Raw genomic sequence first — 20,402 nt, forward strand, 5'->3', positions numbered from 1 at the left:
TTGATGGCCTGCCTACATGCAAAATATCATACTTTTATACTGTGCCTTTGTTAAATTACAAATATTTCTAATAAAATATATTGCCATTTGTACATTTCTTGATTATTTTCAATGAAACATACAAATGACCTCTATCAAGCAAAATGGGTAGCTAAAATGGATTTAGCAGTGGCAACTACCACACCATTCTTATTTCACATAAAAATAAATGCATTTGAATCATTCATTTTAGTAGCATTGTATTCTATTTCTTTATGTAAATAGTCTTTCTTTAAGAATGGCCTGCAGTATCCAAACAAGTTATGATAGCAGTTTAATGGAAATAGTTCTTTACTAAAGCATTTACAGGCAATTCCTTGCTAAATGTGACTCATTCAACCATAACTAACCTTGTCAGTTGCATCAAGTTCAGCGCCATGCTCCGCCAAACATTCCACAATATCATGGTAACCTCTAGCCGAAGCTGTCAAGAGTGGAGTTTCCCCTTCTTTATTTTTAATGTTCACATTACAACCGGCCTTACAAAGTGCTTTGGTAACAAGGTAGTAGCCATGCCAAGCAGCACAGTGTAAAGGGGTTTCTTCTTCCTATAAAATAATTTAGAAACATAGCTATTAATAAAGCCAACATGTCTTACATCTGCACTGCTTTTTAACAACACTTCCAACTTTGATCCAATAAATCAAGTTCCTGCTTGTAAAACCAACACAACATTGCCACCAAGAGTTCAAGGCCTCATTTACATTATTATGCTTCATTCTGTGAAAAGCTTAATCATAGTCTCAGTTTCATATTTAAATTTTTTTACAGATTTGTTGTAATGTAATGTCTCCAGACCACAAACAACCCCAAGAGCTAAAACATTTAAAATCTTTCTGCTATAATGCTACAACCTAATCCCTGAACATTACAGTACTATAATATTCATGCTACCCCACTATTGCTAGCACAGTTCCTAGGTGGCCATAAATTACCTCCAAGGTCATTTCTGGTGACCATGTTGCTCAAAGAAGCCATTTTGTGGTGCTTAGTTAATTCCTGCCCTGTGATTTTTCACAGAAAATTGGCAGAATTCAGAGGGTTTTTTTTTGGGGGGGGGGGATTGCTGGATAGCTGGAGATCATAACATGGTACTTTAACTTATTTCTGCTTTATATTGCATTTTTTGCCCTTTTTAGCCCTCCAGGAACCTAATCTCCTCAACTGACTTTGACTTAAGGTCTTGTTATCCACAGTTTCATTATTCAAGAAAACTGGTGGGAATGGAACCCCCATGGATAATGAGGTCCACCTGTATTACTGTCTGCCCCAAGAAAAAGAGCATTATCTGAAAAGTAGCTTGAAAAAAAACTCTCTCTCATTAAAAAATCCCATTCAGCACATTACGAATGGAATGGGTGGACAGACATTTCTTTAAAAAAATAAAAATGGTGCTGCCTGACTTGCATTTCATTAGTATATATTTGCATAATTATCATTACCAGTTTAGTAATATGTATATGCCCATTAAATGTCTCCACAATCCCAGAGTAGGAACTCGGATACAGGAACCTAGCATGAATTAACAGGCAACAATTTATGCAAAAGTTCATGATGGATAAGAAAGTGTGAAATAACAAATTTTTAATAAAATACTGCATTTAAAAAAAATGATTGCATAGACAGAAGTATTGTAGCTGCAAATAATAAAATTGGTGCTGGTGGTATTTGCAACTGGCTGGTTCATAAATATGTTTTTCTGTGTGATTGGGTGCCTCAAAGTTTGTCAGGACTGCTCACTAGGGTTGCCAGCTTTCCAGGAAGAAACAGCCTGGTGTACTCTTGTGTGTTAAACTGAAGTTTGATCTATCGAAAATAGTAGGTGAAGCTTTGACAGCATGGAGATAAAGCTATCACCTGCAAATGTCTGCAGATCAAGCTGGGTTTGGGAGGTCTACAGATCTAAGAAACAAAGGCAAACTTACTGCTAAAATGGCTTCAATATATGCACTCTCTCAATTTATTAAGAGGCTTAAAAAGACACCACCCATAAAACGTTCAATTACCGTATGAAAATAAATATGCAGTTTAGCAGAAGAATAAGGCTTACCCTCACTACTCACCTTATCTTGAAAATTTGGATTTGATCCAATGCTGCACAGGTACTGAACCACATCAACATGACCATACCGAGATGCCACATGGAGGGCAGTTTCTCCAGACTGTAATTGGAAGATAACCACATACAAGTGATACTTCTTACAATACACTGTTTAAATACTCCCAAATTATGGGCTGGTTCAGATGAAACCATCCACTGACCCACCCACTATAAAACGGAGGGCACACACATTCACTAGTGTACTATTTCCCTCTCTATACTCGGGGGTGTGTCATATGATTAGAGCTGGTTCAGATATTCTGCCCACACCCACCCAGCGGAACAGCATGCTGGGTGGAGGACGTGACATATACACACCTTTAATTGCATGGTAGCATCTAATGAAGCCCTATGAGTTACTCCCTAGAAACACTGGACAATAACTACATATATTGGGAGGCCTGGTCTTTCATTCCTATGCTATAATCAAGGGAAGCCCACAGTGGACTGATTGTTCCATCGTAGTAAAGTCTATGAGAACTCCACTACCTGAAATTTTGTTTGCTTTGTTTTATTTTTATACATTGCTTGTTTTCTTGCAGAAAGGTCTACATTTTACTACAAAATATATGTTCTCCAAGCATCTGGAGCTTTCCCAGACAGCAGGCTTTACCGCAAGTCTTTACTGCAAGTTTGACTTTGCAAAAACAAACAAACAAACAAACAAACAAACAAACAAACAAATCTGACGCAAAAAGTGGATTTCCCCCCTGGACATAAAATCGGGCTAGGCTCTAACGCACAATGAAAAACTCAAATCGTGTGTGAGGTGCTCCCCAATATCTTTCATTGACTTCGGCATGAATCCAGCCGATGTGTGAATGCACATTCTCCATTCGGTGGATAAATAAGCTAAAAGCCCCATCTCAGAATGCTCCTGAAGACAAATATTTTCTAAGGGTTACATAGGTTTGTTTTTGTTTTAAGTTTGATAAGGGTTCTGAAGTATTTTTGATTTGGTTGCCAACTGTTTATGATATAGGTAGGAAAATGAAGCACTTGCATTTCACAAAATGATTCCAGTGTAAAGGCTGTAGTCCTGATCCCTATCATTCATAGGGTTGTTCCTATCTCAAATAGCATCTGAATTAAACTGAATTATTAGCTGCTTGTGCTTTACAATGGAGTTACCAGCCTTGGATCCTCAAGGTGATATTGAACTACAATCCTCATTGTAGTACTGCGTGACACTAGTCTGAAACTCCAGACAAACTCCAGACAAACTCCCATAGCTAGGAACAGCTTTGTGCTAGTGCAACATCCTCCCACATTGGTATACTGCTCTGGATGTCGGCCAGTTTTTAATATTATTTCTATTTACACTCTGCCTTTTTGGGACAAAGGCCTCACAAGGCCCAGCCCAGGACTTCCCAACACCTGAGGCAGTATGATGACTTGCCCCACAACCTTGCTTTCACCCTCACTCTGCAGGGCTCGATAATTTACCCTCTCTATCTCACTCACCTCCACCAATATTACTCCCCCATTTTCCCATACTTGGGAGGTGGCAGCTATCATTGCCATGGCTCCTGCTCCCAGTCATGGACCACCCTTCCTTTTCAAGAGGCAGAGTATGGGGAAGCTGAAGCAGCAGAAAGTGATTCAAGATGCTTCTTGCTACTCCACCTTCTGCACTCACTGAATGTTCAAAAGATGGAGCAGGATGATGACTATGGCAGTAGCAGCTGATGCATGTGTACTCTGGAGGTCATTGGTAGAGGTTTTGATGGGCGGCAGGCTGGGCGCAGAGGCAGGTTAGTGGAGCCATTTCCACTAGGCAATTTCCCAGCTATCTCTGATTTTCCCTGGATTCCCTGTTGGCCTTTCCATCAGCTTCGGCTGATACGCCAGCTGCACCCATTTCTTGAGATGAACCACCTCAAAACAGTGGTACATATGCTGGTAACCCCTAGACTTGATTTCTGCAATGCGCTCTATGTGGGGCTGCCTTTGTACATAGTCTGGAAACTCCAGTTGGTACAGAATGTGGTGGCCAGGTTGGTCTCTGGGTCATCTCGGAGAGACCACATCACTCCTTTGCTGATAGAACTACACTGGCTGCCAATAGGTTTCTGGGCAAAATACAAGGTGCTGGTTCTAACTTATAAAGCCCTAAAGGGCTTGTGCCCTCGGTATTTAAGAGAATGTCTTCTTCATTATGAGTCCCACTGCCCATTTGGGTTGTCTGGAGAGGTTGCCGCCAGCTTGGCTGGTGGCCACACGGTGGGCGGGCCTTCTCGGTTGCTGCTCTGAGATCGTGGAATGCACTCCCTACTGAAATATGATCCTCCTCATCTCTGACAATTTTTAAAAAGCATTTGAAAACCCACCTCTTTTTCAAGCTTTTTCAGCTTTTGACATTTGCTAGGTTATAATCTGTGTTTGATTTTAAATTATTTAAATTGTTTTATGTTTTTGTTTACATTTTTAGCTTGTTTTTATGTTATTGCCCAGAGATGAAAGTTTGGGGTGGTGTACAAATCTGATAGACAGATAGATGAATTTGAGGCAACTCCCTCACTTGGCCTCAGTCGTGGCCGTCCATGCACAAGGCAGCTAATAAAATCAATGCTGATAAACAGAATACATAAAACAAAACATGATTTAAACTTTTGTTTTTACTCTGTAACAGTCACTAAACATTAGGGACTGGATGGACTAGCCACCTAAAACAAAACAGCTTAAAGAAAAAACAGAGTGCTTAAAGAGGGGAAACATCTTACACTTACCTTGTCTCTTGCATCCAAAGAGCACTTATTAGCATGAAGAAATTTCAGAGTTTCTACATGACCATGTCGAGATGCCCAATATATTGCATTAGATCCTGCCTGTCCAAAATATTTAATGATAGTAATTAGCAATTGATGTATTTTATCTATTTTTATGTAAATTTAAATTTTTTTTACATTTTACTTTTAAGCTGTTTTGTTTTTACATTTTACTTTTAAGCTGATATAAAAGAGTGGAATAGAAATCCATTAAATAAATTTCACAGAAATTATGAGACATGCACATGGGACAGGAGTCAAAAAGCTCTGTGCAGATGTACTAGCACTTCTGCAGACCGTCTAGACCAGTGATTCCCAACCTGGGTTCCTCCAGATGTTGCTGAACTACAATTCCAAGCATCCCGAAACAGAATAAATTATGGACTGGGTCCCCAAGGTCTGGGGGTTAGAGTACCTCTGCATTATAGATAGCATTAGACTCATCTTAAGGGGAAACTCCCAGTATGGTGAGACTTAAGGGGAAACTCCCAATGGTATGGTAAGACTTTTATATTTTTCAGTGCTCAGCATTGTTCCATAGTTTAACACAACATTGTTTTATTTTCTACCCTTATATTTTACTGACCCATTTGCTATAGCACATGCATTTTATGAGGACAGTGGCTCAAATAATTTAAGCATTTTAGCATATTGCAGCAATTTCTTATAAACATCCTTCCAATTGTTTAGAAAAAATATCAAAATGCAATATGCAGACTTTTCCATTGCAGGAACATTTCAATTTATTTAGAATTTATTCAGTATACCAGATGAGGTATACTTACATTCATATAAGTACTTGCTTACTTATACTAATGGAAGTGCAAACACACAGTCATTTAGAATGTAAATTATTGAAGCACAGGAATGACAGAAAATGCACAACCTTGTTTCCTTCTAAAATGTAAGGAAATAGTTATCAAGCAGTGACCAAGTAATTCCCTTACCTTATCCTGTACACCAATGTGGGCACCTCGCTTTAGGAATAACTGAAGCATTTGAATATTTCCGCATCCAGCAGCAATCAGAAATGGAGGTGTCCCATGCTGTAAAGAGGAAACTATTAGGATCTGAGCACTGTTCATAGGGAAGAAGGATGTATAAGAAATATACATTAGATTTGCTAATGCACACGTCTGATACATATTTTCACACTTCGATGCTTAAAAGCTGTGTAATGTTACAATGAAAGGCAATCCAATCATGTTTAGCAAATAATGAGCAATATAAAAGCAGTAAAAATATAAAGCATAAACTATAGGACACTGGAAAAAAATTAAACTGAAAAAGCACAAACGGGTAAAACGTATAGAAAAGAATATAAACAAATAAGAGATAAAGGGATAACTTGGCTAATAAGATACACACACACACACACACACACACACACACACACACCCCTAATACCAAGCAACTGTCTTTTTGGTGTGTGTGTGTGTGTGTGTGTGTGGTTTATTAAAGAATTCTAATACACCAATCAATACAATTTGTGAGCCAATGCCTTTTTCTCACACACAAGCTAAAAACCAAAATCAGCCTCCCAAAGCCTGAACTGTGTGCTCTACTCTACCTTTACATAGACTATTTTCTTGAAGTTATATTGAGAAGCTCATAAGCTTCCCAGCTTTGGATGATAATAATTCAATATTAATTAGTTACACTCAGTAATACACCACTGCATATAAACAATATATAATAAAATCAAATGACAACTAAATACAACTAAAACAGCTGCCTTAAAGGAAGAATTGGATGATCAGTTTTATTTGTCACTGAAAATAATGCTTGCTTTAAAAAAAAGTCTGAGTCAAATTAGCTAGAATATACCTTGTTGGGCTGATTGACATCATAATTGGTCAAAGACCCCAGAAGATGCTGGAGACCAGGAACGTTGTCATCATTGATTGCATGAATAATGGCTTTCATTACAAATGAATCTTCCTCATCCTCATAATTTGAACAGAACAAAACATAAATGGAGTAAAGGGGCAAGATAAGAGAAAAGAGATTAATAGCTTTAAAAACACTCCTCTTGTGAGGGTACAAAAGAAAAGAGAATTGTCACAGCATTCTAGTGTAATTTCACTATGCGCCTGCCATTCTCAGTGGGACTCAGACTGCTAACGTGTCCTGTTATGCTCTGGAGAGACTTTACTTTTCTAATGGGACATCTCATTTATTTTTTGCATTTGCACACATTATTTGCCACATGATATAAGAAAGCTCTGCCTTCTTAAAGTATCCTGCCAGCATTTCACAACTTAACATATTTTATAACAATCCACATTAACAGAAAACCCATAGTAAGCAGCATTTGTTCCCCAAGAGTTAATGATCAATAACATCACACGGCACAGTGCTGCATTTATTCTTGTGATGCATTTATTCCATAGTGGCACAAGGCAGCAATCCCTCTCTAATGAAGAGTACATTTAGCAAAGTTAAGATAACTAATTCAGCATTAAAAAGATACAGCAAATAAATAAGTGGAAATTTTATTTACTAAAATGTGTAAGCTAGGAGGACAAAAAGAAAATAAGACAGATTAAGCTAGTACTCTGCAAAACATTTTGGTGTCTAAGCCTTTTAATTCACATGAAAAATGTTTGCTCAGTACTTGTGGCTACTATTTAAGCTCTGCTGAATAAAGGAAGACATTTCCTAATATGTACCAAAGATAAATATTCTGGATTTATAGACTTTCAAGTATCGTTTTCAAGGACTCAGTATTAAAAAAACAACCAACCTCAACACACCTGATTCAAAGGGTATTAATGTTAATAATATATATTAATACCTTCACAATCATTCATCATCAGCAAAGGCAGTAAAAACAAAGAACATGCTCACAGATCTAGGCCTTCTATATCTCAAGAGATCTTGTTATTGGACTCTATACTAGGGATGTGCACGAATTGTCTTCGGCACCGGCGGCGGTAGTACTTTAAGGGCAGGGGAGGGTGTACTCACCCCCCCACTGCATTTCCCCCGCCGGCGCTCTGTAAATTTCAAGCCCCTCGGGGCGGCAGCGTTCCTCCCTGCCGCCCTGGCAGAGGCGTAACTAGGGAAAACGGTGCCCGGGGCAAGCACTGAAATGGCGCCCCCCACCGTGCCCCCCCCGCTGCCCCCCCAACATACTACATTATACTTAGGTTTTTCCTCACAAGCGCCCGCCGCCAAGCCAGGCCACTGACTGGCCGCCAGGCGCCAGCAAAGCAATGGGGGGGCACAGGCGGTGCAGAAGCGACCGCTCGTGGGGAAGGGGGCACCGACGTGCTCCCTTGACTGCTGCAGCGCTGCTGCACTGAGCAGGAAACATTTGTATTAACAAAAAATGTAAAAATTTTTTTTTTTAAATTGGTCATGGCGGCGCCCCCCACGTGACCAGAAAAGATGGCGCCCGGGGCACGTGCCCCCCCTGCCCCCCCTATAGTTACGCCTCTGCGCCCTGGTCCGATATTGTTCTATTCTTCAATCCTTGTCTTATTGGTTCCATGTAATATTCTAATTTTCTGGGATTGTGGATTTGGGGTTTTCATGAGCTGTACGCCATGATCATCACAATTATAACAAATTAAGGCTTGACTTATCTCGCTTTGCATGTAATGCGTCTGTCTCATATATCAGTTTCACCTTTTAATTTGCATTACTGAAATTAATGGACTTTTGCACGATATTCTAATTTTCCGAGTTTCACCTGTATAAGGCCTCTGCACATGTGCAGAAGCCATTTGTGTTGTCAGTAACACCATGCTGACCACGCAAAGGGCTTCTGTGCATGTGTGGAGGCTATGTGCATGCTGGTGCCATGCTGCCACTACACGTGGGCTGCTTCAGGGACTGCTGCAGCACAGGAAGCTGCATGGAGTAGCGGGACACAGAGAAGGACCTGCTTTACTCACTTTTAAAGGTGCTGTTTGTCCCCACCCCCAGCACTGCCCTCGAACTGCCAAACCAGTTCGTGGTTGGGCTGAACCAGCATGAACTGGTTCATATTCAAACCCATGCATGGACCAAGATTTGTGCACATTGCTAATGCAAATGAAGAGCGGAGCAGTGTTTAACAATCTTTTAAGTAGCAAATATTCCCCAATCTTTGAAAAAATTAAGTACCACCAAAATTTTCCAGTGGTTTTTATATTTACAGTAATATGTGCCATATATTGGAAGGAGGACTGCTTATATAGAGCTGTGATATGACAGATGTCTAATCCAGTGAGGGTATGGGTGTCACCTTTTGCACTGGGGTACATAATTTGAGTATGTACAGGGGCTAGAAGTGATCTTTGCCAAAGCTAGGAGGGCTGAACTTAGTGCTGCACAAAGCATGACATGCCAAAGGGTATTGCTAGGCAAAGGGTTTTCTGGCCATCACTTTGAGAGGAGGAAGGGGCAAGATCAAGAGATAGGAAAAGAGGATGAGGCAAAGACTGTGACCAACTGTGACCAACCCGACATTCACAATGCTTTGACGGCAACTCCAGCAAACTGGTCTTAGGAAGTTGTATGTGAGATTCTCTCCCTGCTCTAGGCATATACTAATGAACCACATTTGTGGCTAAAAACGGCTCCTTGGGACTGGCAAGGAATCTTCTGTCTCCACACAAGTCTTCACTTTCATCACACAGATGGCAGCTTGGTTAATGGATGGAGGACAAATAAGAGGGTATACCTTTTAGTTAAGCCACTGAAGACGACTATGAAGAATGAGCAAACCAGCTGCCTCTCCAATTGGCTGCGTACACATGGCTAGTTTCCAAATAATATCTGTTCATGGCGCTCAAATTTACATTACAAAATAAAACTGTGACACTGGAATATTATCTAGAAGTACAGAGCAGAAGTAGCTGAACAATGTTTTATTAACCTATGAAATTTTAGATTATATGTATTGTCTGCATGATGTCTCTTGCCTGTATTCATCAGTCAACTCCGGTATATCACCATGAACCACCTACACGGGACACTGCACATTTTTGAGGTTATAATACATAAATATTCAAGCAGTTACTCACCAGAGTATCATCACTCCTAGCCACACTCATGTTACTTCTGGACAAAAAGGATCTTGATAGTCTTTGGCATAATGATATTAAACGCACAGATTGCTGTTAGAAGATAAATATTTAAAGTGAAAATATAAGGAGTTATGACAGGAAACATTAAAATTCTGGAGGCAACATTACAGAACATTTAGTAGTTACGTCAAGTTAAACCTCTGAATCTCCTAACTGTTAGCTCCCATATAAAGCTTTTGGAAGCTCAGGTGGAGGCCATGGCAAGGGGTGCCTTTGCACAGCTTCGGATAGTGAGCCAGCTTTCTCGAGAAGCAAAAGCAATAAAGATAGCTTTTGCTTTCCCTTTCTCGAGAAGGCAGATCTGGCCACAGTTACCCATGCCTTAGTCATGTCAAGGCTGGATTACTGTAACGCGCTCTACGTGGGGCTGCCCTTGAAGAACATCTGGAAACTGCAGCTAGTGCAAAATGCGGCAGCTAGGGTTTTATCTGGAGCTGCCCGGTGGGAGCACATCACACCCATTTTGAAAGAGCTGCACAGGCTACCAGTTTGTTTCCGGGTCCAATTCAAGGTGCTGGTTTTGACCTTTAAAGCCCTAAACGGTTTGGGCCCAAGATACCTGAGGGACCGCCTGCTCCCAAGGGTTGCTGCCCGCTTGACAAGGTCATCTGGGGGGGGGGGCTCTGCTATGGGTGCCAACAATGAGGGAGGCTCGGTTGTCGTGTACGCGGGACAGGACCTTCTCTGTTGCTGCCCCCAGACTCTGGAATGCTCTCCCGGTGGCTATTCGCTCCTCAGTTTCCATCACAGCTTTCAGAAAAAATGTAAAATCTTGGCTTTTTGCCCAGGCATTTATTTGATTCTCTGCTGCTGCTCTTTATAATCTTTATTGCTTTTATGCTTTTTGTTTTAAATTTTTAAAATCAGATTTGTTTAATATTCTCCCCCCCCACTTAATATTTTAATTGTGTCTTTTTTACCATCTTTTGTTAATTTTTTTTTGCTGTAAACTGCCTTGGGATTGCTTTAATGAAAGGCGGTATATAAATTTAACAATAAATAGATAAATAAAATAAATATATTCCTCAGTAAAAGTATCCACTGATCATCCTTGACTATTAGCAATCAATAATCCTCTCAACAAAAAACATTCACCAAGCAGTAGTAGTACTGTGTGGCACGTATTATGTATTTTGTTTCAATGGGTACTCATAGGCAATCAGACACATACCTAATTTTAATGCATTCCTGTCACAAAGTAAATACCACAAGGTATACTGAATGCAATTCCCCCCCCCCCAAAAAAAACCCCAACAAAAAACCTGATGTGGCAAAATCATTTTATGGTGCTTTGTCACCGTAATAGAATCTGTACTGAAGTCATTAACAAATAGAATGTATTTGTGCCTGTCTTTTATTTCAGGGTATATCCTGCTTGCCTACTTTTGGACCTCAGCAATGGTTTTACCCCTCCTCACATTTACTATTCCCAATGTAATGTATGCCTCTATTTTCACATATTGCAGAAATCTCATCTCCTGCTGATCCTCTCTCATCACAGTAGAAGTACTACACATTGCACTGCTGAAACAAACAGCTCCCTTCCACCATCACCAATTTCATTTTTTAAAAAATGAAACATGAAAGAGGTTCAGGACTGAATTATTAGACAACATTATTTAAACTGCCCTGAGCCATTTTTGGAAGGGCGGTATATAAATCAAATTAAAGCAAAGCAAAGCAATAAATAAATGAACTTAAAAGTCAAGCTTTCATATGAAAATACATATTGTTGACACATGTTTATGCCATACCACAATGTTGTAAAAGATTGCTAGATCTTACTTTCCATTTTCTTCGTGCTGCAAACTTTTTGAATTTCTCCATATTTACAGCAGATGCTTTTCTACTAAGTGCTTGCAGGGTATCTTTAGGCTGTGGAAATTAAAAGAATATTTTGAAGAGATATATTATACAGTGCAGGAGAAAGATGGCAGAAAATACTGGGATGATCCTAAGAAAGTCAGGATTTGTAAACTCCACTGAAATTAACCAGACAACTTGCTTCATTTATTTCAGTGGTGCTTAGTAATGACTAACTTGTTTAGAGTGAAAGCCAAGTTCTGGCAGCTAGATACATTTTCTTTGCCCTGAAGCTTAGAAGGATTTGAAATCCTGGTTTACCAGCAAATGTATCAGTCCAGTCACTTTAGGTCAATTTTTTGGGGGGGGGAAATCCCAAAATTTTGAAAATTGGTACAGATGCTGAGGCTGCTGTTGTAAGTAACATACTAAAAGTCCTAATCATTAACTTGAGCTTTGGCTGCTATCTTGGAAAAATGGCCGCCAAAAATAATTTTTTACATACACTGCTCCAAAGGGAAAATGTTAAATACAAAAAATGTAGAGCATCAAGCTCTCTATAAAGAGTAATGTAGTCTTCATTGTAGATCTCAAACAACAGTTTTGCCATAAAGTGAAGGTTTCCATGGAACAGTGGAGTCACAATAGGAAATTTCCCCTTTCTTTTTTGCTATGTGACTCAAGGAACGCATGACAGACAAAGTGCATCAGTTCATGAAACGTGCCTCCTACATACATTTCCACACCACCCAAGAGGAAGAGCACCGACACATTTTTAAATAAAATGTTATCCCCATTAGGCCTTTCTGATTTCAACCCTGATACGACTTACAGAGTGGCCAGATTCTGCGCAGCAGAGATTAAAATCCGGTGGACGATGACCTCCTCGTCGTGCCTAGTGCATGGCAAACTAGAGTATAGTTCTTTATGAACTAGAGTATAGTCTCACATGGTGCCCCAGAACTCTTCATGACAGCCCTACAACCATTCCTGTGCCTTTGCTTTGCAGACCTATAGTTCTCCTGAATGATAAAATATGATGCATCTGGGTTTTAATCTAACCCGAAGTACTTTTTATGTCTCCATTTGGTATGACCATCATCTGGTTTTTAATCTATGTTTCCATATACTTTTTATGTCTTCATTTTATACTTCTATGACTATCATTTTATAATATATTTGTTACTTTCTTTTTATAATTCCCTTTAATGACGCCTTTTATGATTTTTTAGGAAATTATCTAATACACTCTGCAAATATTAGCAATTTTATAATGGGCTGTCAAGTCGATTTCAACTCCTGGCACCCACAGAGCCCTGTGGTTTTCTTTGGGAGAATACAGGAGGGGTTTACCATTGCCATCCGTGCAGGATGAGATGATGCCTTTCAGCAACTTCCTATATCGCAGCTGCCCGATACAGGTGTTTCCCATAGTCTGGGAAACATACCAGTGGGGATTTGAACTGGCAACCTTCTGTTTGTTAGTTAAGCATTTCCCCACTGTGCCACTTAAGGTGGCAGTAATTGTATAGTAATCATTATATATCCTGGCTCTTAAAATGTAATAGACAGGTTTTAAAGGCTAATGGGTACCGTCAAGGAAGCCATAAAAGGGAAGAAGACTTCCTTCTGAAATTGGAAGGCCTGTCCAAATGAAGAGAGCAGAAAGGAACACAAACTCTGGCAAAAGAAATGCAAGGTGACAATAAGGGAGGCAAAAAGAGTTTGAGGAACATTTAGCTAAAAGTATCAAGGGGAATAACAAAAACTTCTTTAAATACATCAGAAGCAGGAAACCTGCCAGGGAGGCGGTTGGACCATTAGACAATGAGGGAGTGAAAGGGATTATTAAGGAGGATATGGAGGTTGCAGAGAAGCTAAATGAGTTTTTTTGCATCCGTCTTCACGGCAGAGGATACTGAGCATATACCTGTTCCTGAACCAGGCTTTTTAGGGATGGAGGCTAAAGAACTGAGTCAGATAGAAGTGACAAGAGATGATGTTCTAAACTGTCTGGAAAAACTGAAAACTAACAAATCATCAGGGCCGGATGGCATCCATCCAAGAGTCCTCAGAGAACTCAAATGTGAAATTGCCGACCTCCTTGCTAAAATATATCTTATCCCTGAAATTGGGCTCTGTACCAGAGGACTGGAAAGTAGCAAATGTAACAACAATTTTCAAAAAGGGATCCAGGGGCAATCTGGGAAATTACAGGCTGGTTAGCCTAACATCCATTCCAGGCAAATTGATGGAAAGCATCCTCAAGGATTAAATTGTAAAGCAACAAAAATGAACAGGCCCTACTGGTAGAGAACCAGCATGGCTAAATCTAAAACCAGCAAGGTAAATCTTGCCTCAAACACCTCTTGGAGTTCTTTGAGAGTGTCAGCAAGTGTGTGGATCAAGGTGATCCAGTTGACATAGTATACCTGGACTTCCAAAAAGCTTTCAACAAAGTTCCTCATCAAAGACTCCTGAAAAAACTTAGCGGTCATGGGATAAGGGGACAAGTACATGTGTGGATTGCTAACTGGTTGAAAGACAGGAAACAGAGGGTGGGTATAAATGGAGAGTTTTCACAATGGAGGGAAGTAAGAAGTGTGGGACCTCAGGGATCTGTACTGGGACTGGTGCTTTTTAATTTATTCATAAATGATCTAGAAGCAGGGGTAAGCAGCGAGGTGGCCAAATTTGCAGATGATACCAAACTCTTTCGGGTAGTGAAATCCAAAACGGATTGTGAGGAGCTCCAAAGGGATATCTCCAAACTGGGGGAGTGAGCGACAAAGTGGCAAATGCGGTTCAATGTTGGCAAGTGTAAAGTGATGCACATTGGGACGAAAACCCCTAACTTCAAGTACTGTATATATGCTGATGGGATCTGAGCTGTCGGTGACTGATCTGGAGAGGGATCTGGGGTCGTGGTGGACAGCTCGTTGAAAGTGTTGACTCAATGTGTGGCAGCTGTGAAAAAGGCCAATTCCATGCTAGAGATCATTAGGAAGGAGATTGAAAATAAAATGGCTAATATTATAATGCCCTTATACAAAACTATGGTGCAACCACACTTGGAGTACTGCGTACAATTCTGGTCACCACATCTCAAAAAGGACATTGTTGAACTGGAAAAGGTGCAGAAGAGGACAACCAAGATGATCAGGGGCATAGAGCACCTTTCTTATGAGGCAAGTCTACAACACCTGGGGCTTTTTAGTTTAGAAAAAAGACGACTGCAGGGAGACATGATAGAGATCTATAAAATCATGCATGGTGTGGAGAAAGTGGATAGAGAGAAATTCTTCTCCCTCTCACATAACACTTGAACCAGGGGTCATCCCATGAAACTGATTGCCGGGAAATCTAGGACCAACAAACGGAAGTACTTTTTCACACAACGCATAATCCACTTGTGGAATTCTCTGCCACAAGATGGGGTGACAGCCAACAACCTGGATGGCTTTAAGAAAGGTTTGGATAACTTCATGGAGGAGAGGTCTATCAATGGCTACCAGTGGGAGGGCTGTGGGCCACCTCCAGCCTCAAAGGCAGGATGCCTCTGAGTACCAGTCGCAGGTGAGTAACAGGAGAGAGGGCATGCCCTCAATTCCTGCCTGTGGCTTCTGGCGGCATCTGGTGGGCCACTGCGCAAAACAGGATGCTGGACTAGATGGGCCTTGGGTCTGATCCAGCAGGGCTGTTTTTATGTTCTTAACAGCAACTGCCGCTTGGGTTTTAGGTATTGTATAGTCCTGGATACTTTTAGTTACTTTCTCTTTTAATATGTAACCAACCTTATATTTTATGCTGGTTCATGACCGTAATAAAGATTGATTTGATCCTCATTAGGCCTAATCCACAACTGTCAGGACCCCCTCTGGAATCAGTCCTAACTCCCTGAACATCCCACCAGAGGAAGGGGACTCCTTGTCCGATGAAGAGCTGTTCCCCAGCAGTCTCATGGAGGATTGTCCCACTCCCGCATGGCCAGACAATCCCAATGAGTATCAGGGACCCTGTTGACTCCAGGGAGTTCATAGAATCAGAACCAGGTTCAGAGGCGCTGACACTCATGAACAACACCTCAGCTCCTTTCTGAACCCTCCATGACCCTGGCTCTGTGCCGGAGGAAGATGCAGACACTCAACCCCCACCACCACCACCACTGGGACTCCTCAGCTTCCACCAACTACTCCACAGGCTTCCAACCCTCAGGTTCCAGTGCAATCAGGAAGCCCTGCAAGCAAGGTAGACAACTGGCGAATGACAGTTGCCACAAGATGGATCTTCTTTGGAGGAGAAATAAGAGCCAGAAAGGCCTACTCAGAGGATTTCCAGCAACTCATTCAGACAGGAAAAGGTGTGGCCCTTGCTTGGTTACATAAGCCTTCTCAGTCCTCTCAGTCTCTTCTGAAAGCAACAATTCACCTGCTTCTTGAATGGCTGCATACTCTCCAACCCCAGTTGCTTGTATTCAGTGTTCCTAACCCTGATCTCTGACTCTTTGCTCGTACCTTAAGCCACAGCTCTGCTCAAGCGACTCTCCTGCTGTCATTCTTGGGCTGGCCCAACCTGACTCCTGTCTGCCTCCTGAGAACTCCTCCAGCTATTCCTAGGACTGTGTGACCCACCCCCACCCCCCGATCCAGTCAAAGCCCAGTACTGACAACAAGTTTCTATTTAGAAAAATTTTATTTTCTTCACAGCTTGGTTTGGGAGTATCCAATTAATAACTTTGCTCGGGGACATCACCCTCATCTAAATCAGAATGTTTAAGGTCAATGACCATGTTGGACTTTTCTTCTTTGCTTTTTAGTTTCAAGTGACCGAAGATGGCTCATGTACTTTTCTTACCATTTACTGACCTTCCACCAAGCAATTATGATGCTGTTTATGTGATAGTTAAGAACATTTCTGCGGGGTACACTTTAGTACTACAGAACAGCATGTTGATATGAGGGAACCGTGCACAGCTTGTGATGATGCAGACATTCAGAAACTGTTTAGTAGTTCAAAGCTCATCCTCCTCTTCCGGTTTTCCTGAACTTGGGGGGTGGAAACCATCAGCCACCAGCCCTACTCCAATTCCTATGCTAAAGCCACCTGCCCCAGACACTCTCCTGCGATTTGCCTGTAATTACTTGAAAGGATTTGGGCTGGGATGTGACTGTAGAAAAACTGGATTGAAATGTTCCACAATTTGTGGCCAATGCCATGCACAGTCATGCCTTAACACAAACCCACCAGATTTGTCTGTACCAGGTAAAGATATTGACTGGAATAACACAACTATACATCTTCAGTCACTTGAACTAAAAACGAAGAAGGAAAGTCCAGCATTGCTATTGACCTTCAACTGATTTCAACCAAGCTGTGAAGATAATATTTTTCTAAATTTTAGCTTGTGCATTAGGCCTAATGGGGATACCACATTTTAAAAATGTGCCAGTGTTCTACCTCTTGGGTGGTGTGGAAATGAGAGTGTAGGAGGCATGTTTCATGATCTGCATGCACTCTGTCCTCTATGCATTCCTTGAATCACATAGCAAAAAAGAAGAAGGAGAAAATGCCTTCTTGTGACCAACAGTATATTTCATTCTTAATTATATTTAAGTTTGATTTTGCATGAAAAGTTAGTGAGCTACAGACAAAAGAGGGATGGCACAGTCACCATGAAGGTTCACATGGAAACCTTCACATTATGGCAAAATATACAATGAAGACCACATTTTTATAGAGAACTAGCTTTAAGTACCTGACGTTGCTCAGGTATAGACATTCAATTATTCTGAATTATGAGAAAAATTATTTTGGGTGGCCATTTTTCCAAAATGGCAGCCAAAGCTCAAGTCAGGACTTTTAGTATATTACTTACAACAGTGTCCTTGACATGTGTACTGCTTTTCAAGACTTTGGGATTTCCCCACCCCCTTTATTTACTAAAAATTGACCTAAAGGCTCCCCACCGCCCAATTTCTTCATCACTGCTCAAAGTACATATTAAAAAGAATGATCACAGACATCTAGACTAACACTGCACTAACACACCACAGTTTTCCACTGTATGAGGGTGGGGGCACAATTTTCACTAGTACTTTCCTTTGCAGCTCCCTGTGCCTCCTGAAACCATGTCCCTAGTGGTTGGAGCCTCCAAAGGAATAGTTTTGGGAGTACAGGTGGCTGCAGAGGAAAAGGCTGGGGGACTGCTGAAAACTGCACCGAAAATTGCACTGAAAACGGTGTGTAGTGAAATTTGATCCTTCTCTGCTTTCATTTCTCCCCTCTGACATTTTGGTTTTATCTGTTTGGTATAAACTGGTTTATTCAAAAATGTTAGAATCAACCATTGGAAATTTGGCCATTTGTAAGGGATGGAGCACAGATTCACATCACTCAAGTCTTTCTAGCCACCAGCAAGTCTCATGTGCTATTTTGGCATAGATGCTAGAAGCATTAGAACACAGAAGTTGGAGGAACACAAGGGAACGTTTTTATGAGCCTGTAAGTAAGTGGAGTATTAAAAGGTTATATTTAATGGACAAGGCTATATTGTGCATTTTCTTGGCTTAATGATGATAATACATAGTATAGCATGTTGTCAGCACATTATTTAAACCTAGAGCGGGGTACAGCAGTCTTCAGCTTGGACAGCAAAAACTCTATTCAATAGGAAGGCTTTAACTTTCCTAGTTTTTTCTTTATGGAGTGGAACAACTAAAAGTATAGTATAAAAGCAGAGGAAAAACATGAGCAATAGAAGATATCAAAAGAAGATAGCAAACCAAGACTTACCTTGATCCATGAGTGTTGCAAGCTGTCTTGAATGGTCATTCTTTTCCTTAAAGGGAAAAACATGAGTATTCTTCAAAACAGAGTTAGCTCTTACCACTACAATATAATTACATATCACCTAGAACATGTTAGTCCTACTGATATTTTTTCTAGTAACTTGGTTACCATTTTTAAATTTTATTTAGTAAAACTTAATATTAAATTTTACTATAAGTGACAAGGGGGACTGTAGGCTATTTATACTTTGTAAGATTGTTAAATTTGGTTTTGTGAATCAAACAGGTTCTTAATTTAATGGGATAAAGAAACATTACAAAACTTTGTGTGTGTGGTTGTCTGGTTATCATTGTGTAAATTATTATTGTGTAAATTTGGTTTGTGTATTTATAATCATCACCAGCTAATTTATAGATGACTGACAAATGCAAACTGAACTGAATGGAGATGTTTATTTGGTGGAGCTAGAGGCAATGGGGCAGGGGAAATTTCCTATATCCCAAAAGCGTTAAGTGTGTCTATCAGTTATTCCCATTAGCTTATATTCAACATCACAACATAAACAATGGACACAAACTCACTTTGGATCCTTAACTAGAAGTCTTCTTATAAAATCTTTAGCCAGAGCACTGGTATTACTGAAGAATTCTTCTTCAAAGTCATAGTTCACTGCAGACACATTGGCTAATGTTTCTTGTTTAGTCTCTCCAAGAAATGGTGATGCACCACTTAGACTGTTAAAATGAAGTTTATTCAAAATAATCACTATGTTTTATAAAAAATGTGATTTTAACAATTTCTTTCTAACATGGATCTTTTTGAAAATGTGAGGATTCTGAAAACATGACCTATTAACCTAAACAAGATTTCCTTATCTATGATTATCTCATAACCCCTATTCATCGATTATGTTCAATGCTTATATAATCTTTAAAGTGCATGCATATAGATCAGTATGCCAATCAGATATTATAGTCAACGTTACACTTCCTATTGGAACCCTCCATTCGAGGGGGCCTGTACCAAAGTTTACAAATCCAGACATTCACACAATATGTATGTGCGTTAAAATACTTGTATGCACACATGTAATGTCTGAGCAGGGCTCTAGTCACTGAAAGGGATATGCACAGAGAATTCCACGCAGGATGCTGTGTACTAGTGGTGGGCAAGTTCACAGCAGTTTAAAGTTGTAGTCCCCCACCGTGATTGCTCTTCTGGAGTTGCACAAACCATCAGTTACTGGACCCTAGACAGTACGTGACCCACTATATACTGAAGCATATTTTCTAAAACTGATGTACAACTATTTTAAAACAGTTCTGGATAAGATCTCTTTGGACATCACAGTTTGTGGCATTACATTAATATGGAAAATTATATAAAATGCTCTATAGTTTTAATACTTACAGAATGTAAGTTATTACACCAATGCTCCTGCAAAGAAAGGTTGTAGGGGGGAGGAAAAAAAGAGTATCTGTCAGCATTCAAACACAGAGCAACATTACAAACAATCCAGATGTCAGAAAGACTGAGAGCTTACCACATATCTGCCTCAAGTCCCAGTGGTTCATAGTTTACTATTTCAGGAGCTAGGAAATGAAGTAGTAGCTTTAGGACATAGGCAAATCAGTTGAACAGTATTATAATAATTTTTAACTGTCTAGCTAAAATTGTACAAAATATCTAAAAACAATGCATTCCACAAAAACACAGTATAAACAATGCATTCCACAAGGAGAAGGTCTGAAAAACTAACTTTGCAATTGGAATAATTTGTATTAATTCATCAAAAGTTTAGACAAGCTGGCATCTATGAACGTT

At 40.2% G+C, this 20,402-nt stretch overlaps 1 protein-coding gene across 6 annotated transcripts in view; it reads right to left on the minus strand.

Annotated features, from left to right (window-relative positions):
* The window catches only part of DAPK1 (death associated protein kinase 1), a 157,476-nt gene that overhangs the window by 35,562 nt on the left and 101,512 nt on the right, over positions 1 to 20,402 (minus strand). For 5 of the 6 annotated variants that reach the window (XM_053292217.1, XM_053292215.1, XM_053292214.1 and 2 more), the window contains 11 exons: positions 20,122 to 20,170; positions 19,989 to 20,015; positions 19,160 to 19,312; positions 18,582 to 18,627; positions 11,772 to 11,861; positions 9,924 to 10,016; positions 6,736 to 6,855; positions 5,856 to 5,954; positions 4,870 to 4,968; positions 2,103 to 2,201; positions 390 to 587 (listed from right to left, as the gene is read on the minus strand). In XM_053292217.1, coding sequence (XP_053148192.1) covers positions 390 to 587; positions 2,103 to 2,201; positions 4,870 to 4,968; positions 5,856 to 5,954; positions 6,736 to 6,855; positions 9,924 to 10,016; positions 11,772 to 11,861; positions 18,582 to 18,627; positions 19,160 to 19,312; positions 19,989 to 20,015; positions 20,122 to 20,170 — 1,073 coding nt within the window. Of the gene's footprint in view, positions 1 to 374; positions 588 to 2,102; positions 2,202 to 4,869; positions 4,969 to 5,855; positions 5,955 to 6,735; positions 6,856 to 9,923; positions 10,017 to 11,771; positions 11,862 to 18,581; positions 18,628 to 19,159; positions 19,313 to 19,988; positions 20,016 to 20,121; positions 20,171 to 20,402 lie in introns of those variants that run through there. The other variant, XM_053292220.1, reaches the window with a different exon arrangement.

The sequence above is a fragment of the Hemicordylus capensis genome, chromosome 2 (assembly GCF_027244095.1).
Source record: "Hemicordylus capensis ecotype Gifberg chromosome 2, rHemCap1.1.pri, whole genome shotgun sequence".
In the NCBI taxonomy this organism is placed as follows: domain Eukaryota; kingdom Metazoa; phylum Chordata; class Lepidosauria; order Squamata; family Cordylidae; genus Hemicordylus; species Hemicordylus capensis.